At 35.1% G+C, this 17,525-nt stretch overlaps 4 protein-coding genes across 9 annotated transcripts in view; 1 reads left to right on the forward strand and 3 right to left on the reverse strand.

Annotated features, from left to right (window-relative positions):
* The window catches only part of LOC148913511 (limbic system-associated membrane protein-like), a 73,244-nt gene extending 55,776 nt beyond the window's left edge, over nt 1-17,468 (reverse strand). For 2 of the 5 annotated variants that reach the window (XM_089031006.1, XM_089031000.1), the window contains exons 1-7: nt 16,496-17,468; nt 16,042-16,407; nt 15,601-15,879; nt 15,103-15,381; nt 14,723-14,782; nt 14,358-14,438; nt 14,031-14,138 (exon numbers count right to left, since the gene is read on the reverse strand). In XM_089031006.1, coding sequence (XP_088887132.1) covers nt 14,031-14,138; nt 14,358-14,438; nt 14,723-14,782; nt 15,103-15,381; nt 15,601-15,879; nt 16,042-16,407; nt 16,496-16,556 — 1,234 coding nt within the window. In that variant the 5' untranslated portion in view covers nt 16,557-17,468. Of the gene's footprint in view, nt 1-4,488; nt 5,111-5,290; nt 5,328-14,030; nt 14,139-14,357; nt 14,439-14,722; nt 14,783-15,102; nt 15,382-15,600; nt 15,880-16,041; nt 16,408-16,495 lie in introns of those variants that run through there. The other 3 variants (XM_089031009.1, XM_089031017.1, XM_089031014.1) reach the window with 3 other exon arrangements.
* On the reverse strand, nt 950-3,067 carry LOC148913520 (roundabout homolog 2-like). 2 transcript variants are annotated; one of them, XM_089031045.1, is made up of 5 exons: nt 2,963-3,067; nt 2,505-2,873; nt 2,005-2,301; nt 1,604-1,743; nt 950-1,030 (listed from the first exon to the last, which is right to left on the reverse strand). In XM_089031045.1, the coding sequence occupies exons 1-5, from the start codon at nt 3,021-3,023 to the stop codon at nt 1,016-1,018; spliced, it is 882 nt and encodes a 293-aa protein (XP_088887171.1). In that variant the 5' UTR covers nt 3,024-3,067; the 3' UTR covers nt 950-1,015. The 2 variants fall into 2 exon arrangements, with proteins under 2 accessions (XP_088887171.1, XP_088887164.1); XM_089031038.1 differs by lacking the exon at nt 950-1,030 and having other exon boundaries at nt 1,061-1,743.
* Nucleotides 6,705-10,171, reverse strand: LOC148913521 (uncharacterized). The gene is made up of 5 exons (XM_031696089.2): nt 9,024-10,171; nt 8,619-8,674; nt 8,438-8,526; nt 8,258-8,367; nt 6,705-7,683 (listed from the first exon to the last, which is right to left on the reverse strand). The coding sequence occupies exons 1-5, from the start codon at nt 9,486-9,488 to the stop codon at nt 7,600-7,602; spliced, it is 804 nt and encodes a 267-aa protein (XP_031551949.2). The 5' UTR covers nt 9,489-10,171; the 3' UTR covers nt 6,705-7,599.
* LOC148913522 (uncharacterized) lies at nt 10,155-11,420 on the forward strand. The gene is made up of 2 exons (XM_089030975.1): nt 10,155-10,306; nt 10,437-11,420. The coding sequence occupies exon 2, from the start codon at nt 10,778-10,780 to the stop codon at nt 11,357-11,359; it is 582 nt and encodes a 193-aa protein (XP_088887101.1). The 5' UTR covers nt 10,155-10,306; nt 10,437-10,777; the 3' UTR covers nt 11,360-11,420.
* Nucleotides 17,469-17,525: the final 57 nt, after the last annotated feature.

Genomic DNA, 17,525 nt, shown 5'->3' on the forward strand with positions numbered 1-17,525 from the left:
CGGGTAAAGTCGTGGTATTAAGCTACGGACACACGGTGCACCATTGGGCGCGATGTTGCATGCAATAATGTTGCGAGCCATCAAACACGACGCAATTTGTTGTGTGCAACTTTGCTGAAGTAGAAAACTATGTTACTTAAAGAACATTGCCTGCAATGTTGAGCGCAATGTTGCACCGTGTGGCAGTGCCTTTATTACTTCTCGTTCTTCTTGGACAATCTGTATAAGTGGATATAGCTTTACTTTATTCTGTATTAGTTGGCAATATAGAGCAATTGGATTTACTCGTAGTCAAAGTTACATCACCTCGTAATCTCTTCTCTGTTATCTGAAAGTAATACATTTATCCACGTTAATTATTAATTCACTAGTATAACTTATACGCTTTCCATTGAGACATGACAAATAACGTGAAAACACGGATAAAGAGAAAGCAAAGCAAGAAATAAACAAAGAAATAAATAAATAAAACAAAACAAACGCGCTAAGCGAAGTGATAAAAATTAAAATATAAGCAAAACAACGTAAACCAAACAAAGACAAAAACAAAAAACGAAAAAGCACAAAACAATTCAAAAGACAAAAAGAATAATAATAGACATTCAAAGTACTTACCTTTTAAAAAAGTTTCTTTTAAATTTGATGTAAATATAGGTTAAGAGGACGACAATTACTATCACTAAAGCACACGTTATCGACAGGTGGGAAATTGCAAAATTTCTTTCTGTAAAAAGAAAGGTTAAATAAAAAATAAAGTTCTCACAATCCACTACCCTCAATAATGCCATAAAAAAAGGCTAATTTCGAACATTCTAGAACGCATGGTACTTTTAAGAGCCGCGAAAGAAAATCGTTATGCTAAACATTTAAAATAATGAGATAATAAATAATGTAGTATTGTATGGTATTATTGATGCAGGCTTAAAAATTGGCAGACTTTTTGACGTGCCTTGGAAAAATGGCATATACTTCGTAATCTGTTTTCTTTTGTCTTCTCGCTTACTTTCTATTGTAGTTAATATTGGCCACCCTTCAAAGAAGAAAAAAATAACGATTACTTTTACTAAACAAATTACGCACAAACAAATATCATTATACATATATGTATAATGTAATGATATAGAGTTCGTAATTGCTTACTATCAATCACGTGACTTTTTGGAGTTGACTGGGGGGCAAACAAGCGATTATGACTGGGGGGCAACTAGCAGATGCTAAGTCAAAACATATCAATACAAGTCCTCAAACTATTGTATTTGACTATTTTCACGACAACAAACCAGAAAACAAGAGATCAAAACAACCTCCAAGATTCTACAAGACATCAAAAAAGAGCTATTACCGGAAGTGACGTCTATTGATAGCAACCTATAGAGGAATTGCACCATCACATGGCGACGGCCATAATATAGATTGCAGGAACAGTAAAATCATTTTTCATTTAATAGCTCAATTACCAAGTGGAAAGGGGTTTTATTGTTATGCAATCTAACCACAGATAGCCCAAGCTGAAATTGAAAAATTCGGGATAAAATCGCATGCGCACTGGAAACGATTCTCAGACTACGATTTGACTTATGTTAACTGTAGTTTCGGTGATAACCTCTCTGGGTGGAATTGTGTTGATTTTGACTTTATACTCTATGACAGGGCTCCCTCCATCATCAACGGGACTGTCCCAATTGATCACTGCAGAAGTTGCTTTGATGTCTGAAACGAAGACATTCGCTGGTTCTACAGGGTCTATTGAAGAAAAAAGTAGCGATGATAAACAAAGATGAATAAAAGCAGAAAGAGTAGTTATGATAATATGTTGATGGTAGTGTCAGCAGTGATGGTCAGCGTCGATCGGATGGCCCGTCTGTCCTTCAGTCGGCCTTGCGGGAATATATCAACTGATTATATGACGTTTTTGTCATTCCCTTTTTTCCTGGATAATATTTGCATCTCAGTGAATTTAAAATATTATTATGCAAAGTCGTCAAAGAAAATGAAATTATTTACATTTTACTGATATTTCGGTCCTCGTTGTAACGGGCTCCTCGTTTGGATTATTGGTAGCATGACACTCATATGTTCCACGTTGGTGTTTCGTGATGTTGGTGAATCTGAGAAATGCTTCAACAAATCCTTCACTGATAAGTTTTGGGTTCTTTAAAATTCGTACCCACGTTATGTTTGGCATAGGATCTGCAGCTGCTGAACATCGGACGCACAGACTTGATCCCTCATTTATAGTCGTAGATAAATTGACAGGAGTAGTAAAGCGAGGACGATCTGGATACATCAAATAGTTGGGAGCTATTAAAAATAATTGTATAGTATTAACTGTGTAATAAATTAGTGAATATATTAATTATAAAACTTTAGAGAGCCCTTAAGTATATGCTATTTGGTATGGAATACAGTCCAGTTAGTAAACCGACATAGGTCTTAATGGTTTGTTAGCTATTTGTTTAGCGTTTAACGTTTTGGTGTATAGTAATCAAATAAATGTACCATACCTGTAACAACAAGTTGTACTTTACTTCTTATTGGTGATCCCGCTAATAACAGCAGACTACACACATATATCGCATCATTAACTTTGGTGACATTAGAGATGACAAGAGTAGCAGTGGACTCTTTACTGACTCGACCACGCAGGTTTGAGGGACATTTTTTGTTTATACTGAACTTCCATCCATTGTAACTATCCTCGACGCCGATAGTACCTATTCTAAATCCACTTGTATTATACAGAGCCCACTCTGGTGATAATGGATCAAACTTTGCATTTCTATTTCTGACATCGTAATCCCACACAAGTCTCGCTGTACCTCCAACGGACACGTAGAGCACACTTGGAGGTTCTCGAGTGAACCATTGAATACCTATTGAATATCATGTATTCATATCATCCGCATGAAACAAATAAAATTAGCCAAATTAAACAATTTAAACTTTAATTGCGTAGGATTACCTTTTGAAAGAGTTACCAATGAAATCAGCAATGCAATCGTTTCAGTGTAAAAATACTTCATACTTTATTGACAATAGTTTTTCAAAGTTATGGTTTCAAAAGGCACATGCCGGTTAGCAACGACGTTTTCATAAATAGCGTTCATTTGCTTTTTATAATTCCTTTGTCAATACCAGAAAGGAAAACCAAAAATGGAAGTGTCAAAATTAGAAAAAATCCGAGGTAGAAAGTGAGAAAAATAGAAACCCCCTGCACTTTCGAATCTCACCGAGTCGTTCCCGGCCTAATCAGAAATGGCCGAAAATGTTTTATTTGTCAATTTATAATATAAATGGTATATTTATACATATTACTAAGATTATGTAATGTATTCAGAAAATATAATGCATTCTTTTGTATATTCATTTGTATGAATAACTTAAATCAACTGCTTGCTGCGTAGGCTCTTTCAACCATGGGCTGTAGCAGAATATTTGGTTCGTGACGGGGAAGATGCTTGTTAGTAGACCAAAATAATTCACGTAACAATCAATAAGACATAGATAGACAGATCTAAGGTAGTAATTAGTGATTTATTTGGTCTACTAACAAGCATTTTCCCTGTCACAAACCAAATATTTTCCTACAGCTTATGTTCCAACTGTAAATTGCATTATAAAATATTTGAACACGCGCGCTGATTAGCTGGCCATCGTGTTTATATCAAAGGACAGGGACACGCTCCCGCAAAATATTTTACGAAAGCTATATGGAACCTATGCTTATATCTCTGTATTGTGAAAAGCAAGAGAAGCGCTCAACTATGCCTCGAGTTCCTAAGCTTGCTTCTCTCTTGCTCAACGTCAGCTACCAACTTATTGTATCTCCGTAACGAGATATGCGAGTGCGTTTTATATTCCTCAACTATATTCCCGTAACAATGCTTGTTTTCGCTGTGTTCCGTGAATACTACGAGTTTCTCTTGGAACCAAAAATAAATACATACATACATACACACACACACACACACACACACACACACACACACACACACACACACACACACACACACACACACACACATACATACATACACACACATACATACATACATACATACATACATACATACATACAAACATACAAACATACAAACATACAAACATACATACATACATACATACATACATACATACATACATACATACATACATACATACATACATACATACATACATACATAGAATAAGTAAAAAAATAGTTATTATTATGTAAGAAGTTAAGAAAAGGTTGAAATCAAAAAAAACAAAAACAAAAACAAATAAATAAACCATATATGTGTGATACCTTGGAAAATATAATAATCTTATTAAAAACACGTTACCTTACAGCTTTAAAAAAAAAACCTCAAACGATAACGAATACTTTCATAAATAAAAATCGTAAGCAAAAAGCACATGCCTTCAAATCAACTAAGGCGTATTATCTTGATGCTTTCTAAAAGATGTACAAAGTTATTTAGTTTAAAAAAATCACAGGTTAGAGAATAAGAAAGATTTTTTGAAAATGTATTTTTTTGTTGATTAAGGGTTAATACATTTTTCTTTTACTCATTGGATATTCAGTACATCTATCTTACAATATATTATTAAAAAAAAAGGAAAACAAATTAAAACAACGACGCTATAGACGTCACTAGATGAACTTACACCACAAAAATGAAACTTAGAAAACCACCTTGAAATTATATTTGTGGTTTTACTTTTTATTCCCAATATAAGCATAAAGATGCAGTTTCTGATATTCAGAGTTTTGTGGATGATTTAAAAAGTTTAATGCTTCGTATTTTGGAGGAGGCATTACAGGTTCTATTTTTAAAGCACTGTCATCCACCAACACGTGCACAGTCCTGTTTAGAGCCTGGTAGCATTGGGTGTTGGACAATAAAGTATCATCTTTAAGCTCTTGATAGTCATGGTGGATTTGTGACCCATGAACATCGTCGTCTCCTGTTCCTTGTTTTGAATTTCCTGTATTGTCATTGGATGACTCCCATTTTTCTGATATTCTTTCGTAGTCTTCGTTTGGCGATGTCTTCGATGCATTTTTGGATAGAACGTTGTTTATAGTCGATTGCTCCATCGTAGTGAAAGGAACTGGTCTTTCGTCCTGACATCAAAAAACCGGTAATTAGCAAAATAACTAAACAATCAAACAAAAATGAAGGAATGAAGGAAAAGCAGAGAAGGAAGGAATTGAAGGAAAAATAGAAATGAAAAACATAATAAAATAACTTTGTCATTCTTTTTAAGGGAAGAATCAAAACGATATAAAATATTATTGGCATACCTCATGAGCTATTCGATCCAAAACAGGACTGGCAAATCTGTAAGAGAAAAAGCACACAATAATATTTTAGAATTTCAAAGAATATCAAGTAAAATCGTGGTATTAAACTACGGACACACGGTGCAACATTGGGCGCGATGTTGCATGCAATTAATGTTGCGAGCCATCAAACACGACGCAATTTGTTGTATGCAAATTTGCTGAAGTAGAAAACTATGTTACTTAAAGAACATTGCCTGCAATGTTGAGCGCAATGTTGCACCGTGTGGCAGTGCCTTTATTACTTCTCGTTCTTCTTGGACAATCTGTATCAGTGGATATAGCTTTACTTTATTCAGTATTAGCTGGCAATATAGAGCAATTGGATTTACTCGTAGTCATAGTTACATCACCTCGTAATCTCTTCTCTGCTATCACTGCATAGAATAATGGATTTCCTGCACCGCAAATGTGAAGCAAATTTAAAGTAAATACCACATTTGTTCCAATTTGCTTATATTTGCTTCAGTACAAATCTGTGATTTGCCATCGGTTTTGCGCATGAAGCAAAGCCGGTAAATGCCGTCTTTGATTTAGATTTGGCGATCAGAGTAAAATGTTAGTGCTGTTGTATATTTGCGTTAAAATTGCATGCGTGCAAACCTGTTAGTAAACTCAATATTTACTACAAAATTGACTATCTGCAAATGTGAATAATCTTTAATATTTGAAAACGAAGCAAATGTGTAGAAAACTGGTTATTTGATTGTTTTCTGCTTCAAGAGCAAATGTGAGTAAAGTTAAGTATAAAGAAATTGTTTTGCTTTGTTGGTAAACGACCAAATTTGCTCGCGTTTGTTAGTTAAACAAATCTATGTCAACTGCCATATATTTTCAAGGCTGCCTATGCATCGCAAAACTCGTATTTGAACACCTTTGCTTCAGGAGCAAATGTGAGTAAAGTTAAGTATACAGAAATTGCTTTGCTTTGTTGGTAAACGACCAAATTTGCTCGCGTTTGTTAGTTAAACAAATCTATGTCAACTGCCATATATTTTCAAGGCTGCCTATGCATCGCAAAACTCGTATTTGAACATTTTTGCTTCAGGAGCAAATGTGAGTAAAGTTAAGTATACAGAAATTGCTTTGCTTTGTTGGTAAACGACCAAATTTGCTCGCGTTTGTTAGTTAAACAAATCTATGTCAACTGCCATATATTTTCAAGGCTGCCTATGCATCGCAAAACTCGTATTTGAACATTTTTGCTTCAGGAGCAAATGTGAGTAAAATCATGTTTCTTTTCGAGATAAATAACGAAATTTGCTCGCATTTCCAGTGAACATATGTGTACCACCTATACTCGCTATATGCATGATGTTTTCAATATTTATATTGTAAATTAATGTATTAACCAAACATTGCATTGATACTCAGGTTACATCAAGAAAAAAATTTATTGCTCTTTGACAATAATGACAGAAATAGTATTATTACAATTTCATTTTGACATTTGTTTTGTCCTGTCTCCCTGAACTGCAACAAATTGATACTTCATTTTGACGGACGTTTTTGGGGTTGTCAACAAGTCAACTCGTAAAGGGCTTTCAATAGACGTAATCGGCTAACGTGCTGCTATGTACGTTACCACCCAATTCAAACCTTCTGGGAATAGAATAGTTTGTCTCTACGAATTCAACTCTAAAACCAAAATATAACTACCAATGAAACATTCCCAGAATTGAATTGGGTGGCAACGTACGTAGCAACACGCTAGCCGATTAGGTCTATTGAAAATAATCGGCCGCATATTAAATCACAATGATCGTACTAACATGAAGTATCGCTATGGAGGCTAATTTGTGAATGCCGTCCTTATTTAAGGACGTGCATAATTAGAAATACCGATAGGAAAATAAAATGCATCAATTAATGTATTCAATGAGTACAAAGCTATTTCGGCCAAATGCTGTTGATAATATATTAATCAATGGTCTGGCCACATTAGCTTTTTACGCATTCACTCAATCAATTAGCCTATTTAAGAGAAAAGGCTGGGGCATCAATGTGAGCCAATCTCTTAGAAGGAGGTCCCACCCTTCTCTCTAAACTCATGTTAAGACTTTTTTGAGATTTCCTCCTCTTTGACTTTTTGTCCAAAACTTTCATCAGTTTAGTGACCTCCTCGCTTCTCCATGGGAGAGGTTTCAAAAGAAAGAAGTCCCTTTTCTTTCTTTTGCTCCCCTCTTCTTCCGAATCGGACTCTTCCGATGGATCCTCGGCATCTAACTCGTCTTCGGATGCCGACTCTTCCGAGGACATAAAATCCACTGTCATGACGTTGCAGTATTTTTTTTGTTGTCATCCTCAGCTATGGACGTAGACTGGTTGAGCGCTTTGATACGATTGGCCTTTTTCTGAGAAGAGACGAGAAGGATCGACAAATAACATTGTCAAACGTGGTATCATAATGTAATGGATTGCGCATACGACATGATTAGACCACAGTACTTTGGAATTTGAACCTATAAAATGGCCTCGCGTATCGATTTCCAAGGCTAATAATTCAATCGTCGGATAACAAAGGAGCGGTAATGAATAGTCACAGCGTCATATGAGACAAGATACACACTGGGGGAAATTATATTCACTCTAGCTCTTCTGTTATTCGATGATTGAATATTAACCCTGGAAAATCAGTAAATATTTATTTTGCTTATTAATTGTCTCATGTATACCAGATGTCCTCTTTATTAGCCCGGGTGCTAAAAATTATCAGAAGTAATAAGAAATCGCCTATTGTTATTAAAATTTCTTTGTTTCTTATTGTGAGCGAGTTTCATTAAAGGCCAAGAAACCTTTCAAGATACCTTTCCTACTGGTCAAACGGGACAAATTGAAAACCGAAACCATTGTTTTACTATATTATATGAGAAAAAGGTTCAACTCTCAAGCTGTTCACGAAAAAGTTTGATGTGCTTTTTTACTTACCGAGTTCAGTCGCGAACGCTTTCTTTGCTCTTTCAGCACTTGCGAGTCTTTCTTTTGTTCTTTGTTTTGTCTTTGCCGCTTTTTTGTTTTGAAATGCACTCTCATTGCTCCTGTTAATCAAAATTGGAATTGTGTAAGCTATAAAGTCTTGGATCACTTATCATTAATTTAAAAACTTACTCATAATTAGCGCGGTAGAAGTCTTTGAATCAGTGCTTCGAACTCCTGCCAAGATCGCGGCATTTATTTCCCTATCTTGATCATTGAATCTGTAATAAATACCAGCGATTGATTGTTTAGGTATAGGTAGGGTAATTCCAATGACAATAACTGAAACAGTATGAATATAATAAAGACTTACTTTTTTGACAAGTCCCATTTTTTATCGCTTTTGTCATAAACTGCTCTTACATTGCTCTGCGATAAAAACAGACGAAAAGTCAATACCAGTAAAAGTAAAATTTCGTAGCCTTTGACATTGATATTTAATCAGTAAAAATCTCGCTTCAGGGTGTAAAGCACGAGAGCTCAAGGTGCAATCGTTCAAGTCTAAAGAAGATACATATATACATTGGGTTGAAACCTTTTAGCTATTACGTGTTTACTACCAATAAGAGATCACTAGCAATTTGTTAATCACAGCGCGGGATTTGTAACAGACCACAAGTAATGCATGGTAAAATAAATTTGCAGCATCAACCGTAACTAACTTTGCGCGCCAAAACTAATGCGAAACAGAAAATTCAAAGCTTGTTGATTGACTTACCGATAGTTCCTTGGGAAGTCGTTTTGATTGCCTTGTTTTCTCTGCTGTTTCATTCAGCGCTAACTGAACTTTTTCTTCTATACTTTTGTTGAAGGCGTCTTGCCTTTTAAAAAACTCGTTTAACTGATTAGCGATGTCCGCTTGGCTATCTCCGTGATCTTCATGATCCGTGGTATTTCTTGGTGGAAGGAGGCTCAGGAAGCTTGACCTACGATGATTTTCGGTAGCAGTTGTGCGCGGAGTTTCGAACAACTGTGAACCACCACTTGGCAAAACTCGGCTTGTCTCATTAAGAACTGGGGTACTAGCTTCCAGAGGTTCTTGAATTAAACTTGTGTCAGTTGAAGAATTACCCGCATGCTCAGCTGGATCGGTGATCTGCGGCCTTGTCTTTCCCTGACTCTTGCTGGCTCTCTTATCTTGATCACGACGACGACTTGGCTTGTTAGGAGGCAGTCTGGCCATTTTTTACCACGATCGTTCAGTTTGAAACAAGGAATACACGTGTTCTGGACAAAAGATATTTGAAAGTGGCTACCACACACTCAAGTTTACCGCGCCTTAAGACTGTTCGAGTATTAGATTTCAGTGATCTTAGTTCTGGCATGCGGTTGGTTAGATTTGCGCTGTTTGGATAAGCTGTAACGCTATTGGCTTAAAGTAAATACAGCACGTGGTTCTTACATGATATGAATTTCAAAGGTCATAATTATTAATTGAAATATGATCGGTATTTCCTGTTTGCATAGAGTCCATTCAGTGAAACTGTTGAATAGTTGACGTCACCTAAATTAGATAAGTTAGTTAATATTTTAGTTGACGTCAACTAAATACTCATCTAAGTTATAAGATACATTTATCTAACTATTCAACAGTTTGACTGAATGCACTCTACACTCCCAAACGCTCCCTTTTAAAATCAACTCCCTTTTAAAATCAACTGATAAACTTGACCAGACACGTGACAATAATTTAAATGGTATACCGGTATGGGATTCCTGTGTTCCGGTACAGTTCCCGCCAGACAACCATGAAACAAATCCGAGAAACATGCCGTCAAATTCAAAGCGAAAATACTGTGAACACTGCAAAGAGTTTGTTTCCTTGAGGACATTCAGACAACATGTAGATTTATATTTCAACAAAAAAGGAGAATAAGTGGGAAATATGCGGTGAATCTTCCGAAGAAGAACATACCGATAGTGATACAAGCTTGAGTATAAATGGGGACAACAGTATAGATTTTGAAGCGACTTCGAGTTGTGAAGATCGAAATCCTCAAGGTATTTTAAGTTTTAACTGTAAAAAAAAGTTGTTTAAGTTTTTTCATGGGTTTTATTTTATTTCTCCTATTACAATAAATAACAGTTTGTTATGAAACTATGCTTAATAAAAATATATTTGCTTTGGTAGGTGTCAACATTGCAGAATTAGAAACGGAAGATCGAAACTTAGTTGGTCTTTCTGAGGGAGAGAGTGATGATGAATTTATATATCACGAAAGGAGACCAGAGCTACAGGAAGTATGGGACCTGAACGACATAGACGTTGACTGTGATTTCAGGGTCAATAAAAACCTGTATTCAGTGGATGTTAATGTTTTGGGTACATTGGATAAAGTAAAAGGTCTTGTTCATTGGCTGCTACTATTCGTATGTCTATGGTCTTCATTTTGTAGTCTCTCAGATAATGCAATTGATATTCTATTGAGTTTCTTGAAAACTTTCTTTGAAGCACTGGGATCAACGGTGCCCATGGTTCCCATGGTAACAGGCTTGGCTATGCTGATTCCAAAGTCATTGCATTTGCTCAAGAACAAATTGGGACTAAATCAAGATAAATTCATAAAGTTTGTAGCTTGTCCAAAATGTGAGAATCTGTATAATTTTGATGATTGTTACACTCTACAATTTGGAAAGCATGTCACAAAGAAATGCACATTTGTTGAATTTCCACACCATCGCCAGCAATTCCGTCGAACACAATGCAATGAATCACTTTTGAGAGAGGTACATTTGAAAGGTGGAAAATCTAGATTATATCCCTACAAAGTGTACTGTTACAATAGCATAGTGTCTACTCTGGAACAGTTTTTACAACGACCAAATTTCATGACAAAGTTAGAGAGCTGGCGTGATAGAAATGTACCAAAATCATTTCTTGCTGATGTATTTGATGGTAGACTATGGAAAGAATGGCAGTATGTAGATGGAAAACCTTTTTTAGCTGCAGCAAAAAATTATGCTTTTATGCTTAATGTTGACTGGTTCCAGCCATTTAAGCATTCAATATATAGTGTTGGAGCCATCTACATGGTTTTAATGAATCTTCTTTGATTCATTTACAATCCGATATACAAGATACTTAAAAATATATATTAATATCATATAAATAAAGAAAAAGCAGAATAGAACTCTAGTTGAGATAAATCTTATATTGTACACTAGAAATACTTATAATCTCTGATTTGAAAGATAGTGATCTTTTAATTTTCTTTTAAAGGAAAATGTTTTTAAGTTTTTGATATGCATTGGCAGTGTTTTCCAAAGAACAACAGCACTAAATGATACAGTTTGCTATCCTATATTTGTTCTCATTTTTGGTTTATATATGTTTTGGTTACATGTATATCTGGTGTTGTATGAATGCAAGGAGACTACTGGTATGCTGGAACAGAAAGAGTGACGTCATGTATGTGAAAGATCTTTATGCTGTGAGATTACTGGTATTCTGGAACAGAAAGAGTGATGTCATGTATGTGAAAGATCTTTATGCTGTGAGAATACTGGTATTCTGGAACAGAAAGAGTGACGTCATGTATGTGAAAGATCTTTATGCTGTGAGAATACTGGTATTCTGGAACAGAAAGAGTGACGTCATGTATGTGAAAGATCTTTATGCTGTGAGATTACTGGTATTCTGGAACAGAAAGAGTGACGTCATGTATGTGAAAGATCTTTATGCTGTGAGATTACTGGTATTCTGGAACAGAAAGAGTGACGTCATGTATGTGAAAGATCTTTATGCTGTGAGATTACTGGTATTCTGGAACAGAAAGAGTGACGTCATGTATGTGAAAGATCTTTATGCTGTGAGAATACTGGTATTCTGGAACAGAAAGAGTGACGTCATGTATGTGAAAGATCTTTATGCTGTGAGATTACTGGTATTCTGGAACAGAAAGAGTGACGTCATGTATGTGAAAGATCTTTATGCTGTGAGATTACTGGTATTCTGGAACAGAAAGAGTGATGTCATGTATGCGAAAGATCTTTATGCTGTGAGATTACTGGTATTCTGGAACAGAAAGAGTGACGTCATGTATGTGAAAGATCTTTATGCTGTGAGATTACTGGTATTCTGGAACAGAAAGAGTGACGTCATGTATGTGAAAGATCTTTATGCTGTGAGAATACTGGTATTCTGGAACAGAAAGAGTGACGTCATGTATGTGAAAGATCTTTATGCTGTGAGAATACTGGTATTCTGGAACAGAAAGAGTGATGTCATGTATGTGAAAGATCTTTATGCTGTGAGATTACTGGTATTCTGGAACAGAAAGAGTGACGTCATGTATGTGAAAGATCTTTATGCTGTGAGAATACTGGTATTCTGGAACAGAAAGAGTGGCGTCATGTATGTGAAAGATCTTTATGCTGTGAGAATACTGCTATTCTGGAACAGAAAGAGTGATGTCATGTATGTGAAAGATCTTTATGCTGTGAGATTACTGGTATTCTGGAACAGAAAGAGTGACGTCATGTATGTGAAAGATCTTTATGCTGTGAGATTACTGGTATTCTGGAACAGAAAGGGTGACGTCATGTATGTGGCAGATCTTTATGCTGTGAGAATACTGGTATTCTGGAACAGAAAGAGTGACGTCATGTATGTGAAAAATCTTTATGCTGTGAGATTACTGGTATTCTGGAACAGAAAGAGTGACGTCATGTATGTGGCATATCGAATCCTATCTGAAACCCAGTATTTGTTATAGGGATAAAATATGTGTCAAATTTAATGCAAATATCAACGATGCTGCACTTTTACTCACATTTGATTGGGACACAAATATTTAAATTTGGACCAAATTTGCTTTCGTGGCAAATGTTTTGTAAAACCCAGCATTTGTTATAGGGATAAAATGTTTGTCAAATCTGATGCAAATACCAATGATGCTACACTTTTACTCACAATTGATTGGGACACAAATATTTAAATTTGGACCAAATTTGCTTTCGTGGCAAATGTTTTGTAAAACCCAGCATTTGTTATAGGGATAAAATATTTGTCAAATCTGATGCAAATACCAATGATGCTACACTTTTACTCACAATTGATTGGGACACAAATATTTAAATTTGGACCAAATTTGCTTTCGTGGCAAATGTTTTGTAAAACACAGCATTTGTTATAGGGATAAAATATTTGTCAAATCTGATGCAAATACCAATGATGCTACACTTTTACTCACAATTGATTGGGACACAAATATTTAAATTTGGACCAAATTTGCTTTCGTGGCAAATGTTTTGTAAAACCCAGTATTTGTTATAGAAATAAAATGTTTGTCAAATCTGATGCAAATACCAAGAATGCTACACTTTTACTCACATTTGATTGGGATAAAAAAATTACATTTGGACCAAATTTGGCTTGGAAACAAATTTGTGTCAATTTTAGTATAATAGATTTGCACAACATTTGCTCAGGTACGCAAATCCATTTTTCTATGCAGTGTATTATCTGAAACTAATACATTTAGCCACGTTAATTATGAATCCACTAGTAAAACGTAAACGCTTTCCATTGAGACATGACAAATAACGTGAAAACACGGATAAAGAGAAAACAAAGCAAGAAATAAACAATAAATAATAAATAATAAAGTAAAACAAACGCGCTAAGCGAAGTGACAAAATTAAGATATAAGGAATACAACGTAAACCAAGCAAAGATAAAAACAAAAGACAAGAAAGAATAAAAACAGACATTCAAAGTACATACCTTTAAAAGAATTTCTTCTAAATTTGATGTAAACATATGTTATGAGGACGACAATTACTATTACTACAGCACACGTTATTGACAAGTTGGAAATTGCAAAATTTCTTTCTGTAAAATGAAAAAATAAAAAATAAAATAAAATAAAGCTTTATCGATTCATCTTAGAATTCATTACCCTCAATAATGCCATAAAAAGGCTAGTTCCTCAATTTCTAGTAAGAGTCGCAAATGAAAATCGTTATACTAAGCATTTTAAATGATTAAATAATAAGTAATGAAATATTGTGTTATTGATGCAAGCTCAAAAATCAGTAGACTTTGACGTGCCTTGGAAAAATGGCATATACTTAGTAATCTGTTTCCTTTTCTCTTCTCGCTTACTTTCTACTGTAGTTGATATTGCCCACCCTTCAAAGAAGAAAAAATTATAATAGTTACATTCACATGCAAATTACATCATACATGTATGTATAATGTAATAATTTAGAGTTCGTAATAGAGGATTTGCACCATCACATGACGACGACCATCTTATAGAAGACAGGAACAATCGTTGTACATTGAATAGTTCGATTACTTAATGAAAAGGGATTTTATTGTTTTGCCATCTAACCACAGGTAGCCCAAGTTGTATTAAGAGCGTGGGCACAAGGTGGTGCATATATAACCATATATAAGGTCAGATTGATTACCTGTTGATAAAGGCAATAGGTTATTTGGTATTGTTTGTAGCGATGACAATGCTGGAGCAGCTGATATATTAAAAAAAGATAAAAATTGAAAGGAGTTCGCTCCCGCTTACTTCATTCGCATTCGATATTTGTTGAGAGAACCGCAAAATTAATAAACAAACAAACAAAAAAAAAAAAACATCCTGTGAACAGGGCTCTTTAACAATTTCAAAGCGTAACAGAAAAAGGAAAAGTCTTGGCTCTACACTCCCCTCTGCTCTTACCCCTCTCCAACCTTTTTCCACAACAGTATGTTTATATTGCTACAGAGGAAGGGGGTGTTATTTTTAGCACATTTTTGTAGAGAGAAAACTGGAATATTTTAAAAATACATCTCTTACCTTTTCTTGAAAAAAATATGAAATGTTGGTCAAATCCAACTTCGTTTTGTGCTCGACATTCGTACATTCCATACTGATCACTGCTATATGTTAGAAGTGTCAAGATGCTACCGCCAGTAATGTTCCTAACCCCCTTGGTAATTTGCATTCCTTTAGGATCATACCATTTGATCAATGGAGTGGGCAGACCATCAACCAGGCAATGTAAGGTGAGTCTCTTTTCAGTTGATAAGGTATCATGATCAGTAGAGTTTTTTAAACTAATTATAGTGGGTTTATCTGGACAACAAATTGAAAGAGTGCAACAATTAGAAGGGAACCAGCGAAAAAGACAACAAATTAACAAAACAAAAAAATCCTGCCATTTGCTATGCGCCCCCGAAACACGCCGAACCAGAAATAAATAAAAAATCGACCTGCAAGATTGCGCGCAATGTTAAATCGCATATGGTCCGCGTTTTAATTTTTTTTAATACTTTAAACATATCTTTAACTTACACCAAACAACAACTGTGATTTCTCTGAGTTCTGGGTGTTCGTTTGGGTTGTTAACGGCAAGACATCGGTATAATCCACTTTCAGTTCTAGTAATGTTAGGTATATACAGCAGTGCCTGACCAAGTCCCTGACCTATGATCTTCTTGGAAACACTTTGTAGTTTTACCCACGTGACGTTTGGTGTTGGGGTTCCAATGGCGGTGCAGCTGATAACAAAATCTTGGTATTCATTTACAAACTTAGTTGAAAGGAAAGGATCGGCCTTGAAGCGTGGCTTAGCTTAAAAAAAAAAAAAGAAAATTGATCCAGAATTATAATAACTAAAATAACAATTAAGCTTTTTGATTAGTATCCTAGGGATTAATATATTTCAGAGTAAACCCTTCAATATCTCTTACCACTGACAACAAGTGGTAATATGTATGGAAACCATGAACTTACTAGTTACGACAAGTTGTACTTTACTTCTCATCGGTGAACCTGCCATTAATAGCAGACTACATTCATATATCCCATTATCAGCTTCGGTGACATTAGAGATGACCAGAGTAGCAGTGGACTCTTTACTGACTCGACCACGCAGTTTTAAGGGACACTTTTTGTTTATAATGAACTTCCATCCATTGTAACCATCCTCGACGCCCATAACTATTCTTCCTCCACTTGTATCATAAAGAGCCCACTCTGGTGAATATGGATCAAACTTTGCAGTTCTATTTCTGACATCGTAATCCCACACAAGTCTCGCTGTATCTCCACTGGACACGTAGAGCACACTTGGAGGTTCTCGAGTGAACCATTGAATATCTATTGAATATCATGTATTCATATCATCCGCATGAAACAAATACAATTAGCCAAATTAAACAGAACGACCTTAATTGCGTAGGATTACCTTTTGAAAGAGCTACCAATGAAATCAGCAATGCAATAGTTTCGATGTAAAAATACCTCATACTTTATTTCCAATCGTACTGCAAAGTTATGGTTTTTCACAAGCCGGTTAGTATTTATAACGACGTTCATTTTCTTTTTATATTTCCTCAGTCAACACTAGAAATTAAAACCAAAAAATGGAAGTTTCAAAATAAAAAAAATCCAAGGTAGGAAGTAAGAAGAAAAGAAATCCCCATGTACTTTCGAATCTAACCGAATCGCTCACTGACCAATCAGAAACAGCCAAATGTTGTATTTGTCAATTTATAATATAGATGGGATATTTTTACATATAGTACTCAGTTGATGTAATGTATTCAGATAATTTGTGTTCTGTTGTAAATTCATTGTATTTTTAATGAATAGCTTAGATCAACTGCTTGCTACGTAGGCTCTTTCAACTGTGAATTGCATTATGAAATATTTTACGCGCGCTGATTAGCTGGCTACCGTGTTTATATCAAAGGACAGGGACACGCTCCCGCAAATATTTTATAAAAGCTATGCAAAAGCTACTGTTATGTCTCTGTACTGTGATAAACAAGAGAAAAGCTCAGCTACGCCTTGGATTCCTGAAGTTGCTTGTCTCTTGCTTAACCTCATGAGCTTCCAGCTTATTATATCAACGGAACGAGGTAGGCGCGTGCGTTTTATATTCCTTAACTAAATTCCCGTTTCCAATGACTGTTTTTGCAGTGTTCTGTGAATATTACGGAAATATTAAATAAATAATACATTTCTTTAATAATAAATATTAATGAAATGGTGGTTATTCTATAAGAAGTTTAGAAAAGGGTTAAAAAGTAAATAAAATAAAAACATAAATGTGTGATACCTTAATTATAATAATAATAATAATAATAATAACAATAGTAATAATAATAATATCTTCTGATAGTGAAAGCTTTGCATAGCTTTAAATGAGCATACATCTGATCTGACAATGACTTGATATAACTGGGGAAATGCTTAGAAAGATAATGTATCCG

The sequence above is a fragment of the Actinia tenebrosa genome, unplaced genomic scaffold (genome assembly GCF_029948245.1).
Source record: "Actinia tenebrosa isolate PJP-AT-01 unplaced genomic scaffold, QUT_ActTen_1.0 PGA_scaffold0__85_contigs__length_37466705, whole genome shotgun sequence".
Classification (NCBI taxonomy): domain Eukaryota; kingdom Metazoa; phylum Cnidaria; class Anthozoa; order Actiniaria; family Actiniidae; genus Actinia; species Actinia tenebrosa.

Excerpts from the sequence above, each read along its gene's own strand:
- LOC148913521 (XM_031696089.2), bottom strand. The coding sequence starts at position 9,488 with ATGGCCAGACTGCCTCCTAACAAGCCAAGTCGTCGTCGTGATCAAGAT. Across the intron at positions 8,675-9,023 it reads GACTTCCCAAGGAACTATCG|AGCAATGTAAGAGCAGTTTA; the intron begins GTAAGTCAATCA and ends TTTTTATCGCAG. Across the intron at positions 8,368-8,437 it reads TTCTACCGCGCTAATTATGA|GAGCAATGAGAGTGCATTTC; the intron begins GTAAGTTTTTAA and ends TTTGATTAACAG.
- LOC148913522 (XM_089030975.1), top strand. The coding sequence starts at position 10,778 with ATGGTTCCCATGGTAACAGGCTTGGCTATGCTGATTCCAAAGTCATTG.
- LOC148913520 (XM_089031038.1), bottom strand. The coding sequence starts at position 3,023 with ATGAAGTATTTTTACACTGAAACGATTGCATTGCTGATTTCATTGGTA. Across the intron at positions 2,874-2,962 it reads ATTGGTAACTCTTTCAAAAG|GTATTCAATGGTTCACTCGA; the intron begins GTAATCCTACGC and ends GATATTCAATAG. Across the intron at positions 2,302-2,504 it reads AGTACAACTTGTTGTTACAG|CTCCCAACTATTTGATGTAT; the intron begins GTATGGTACATT and ends TATTTTTAATAG.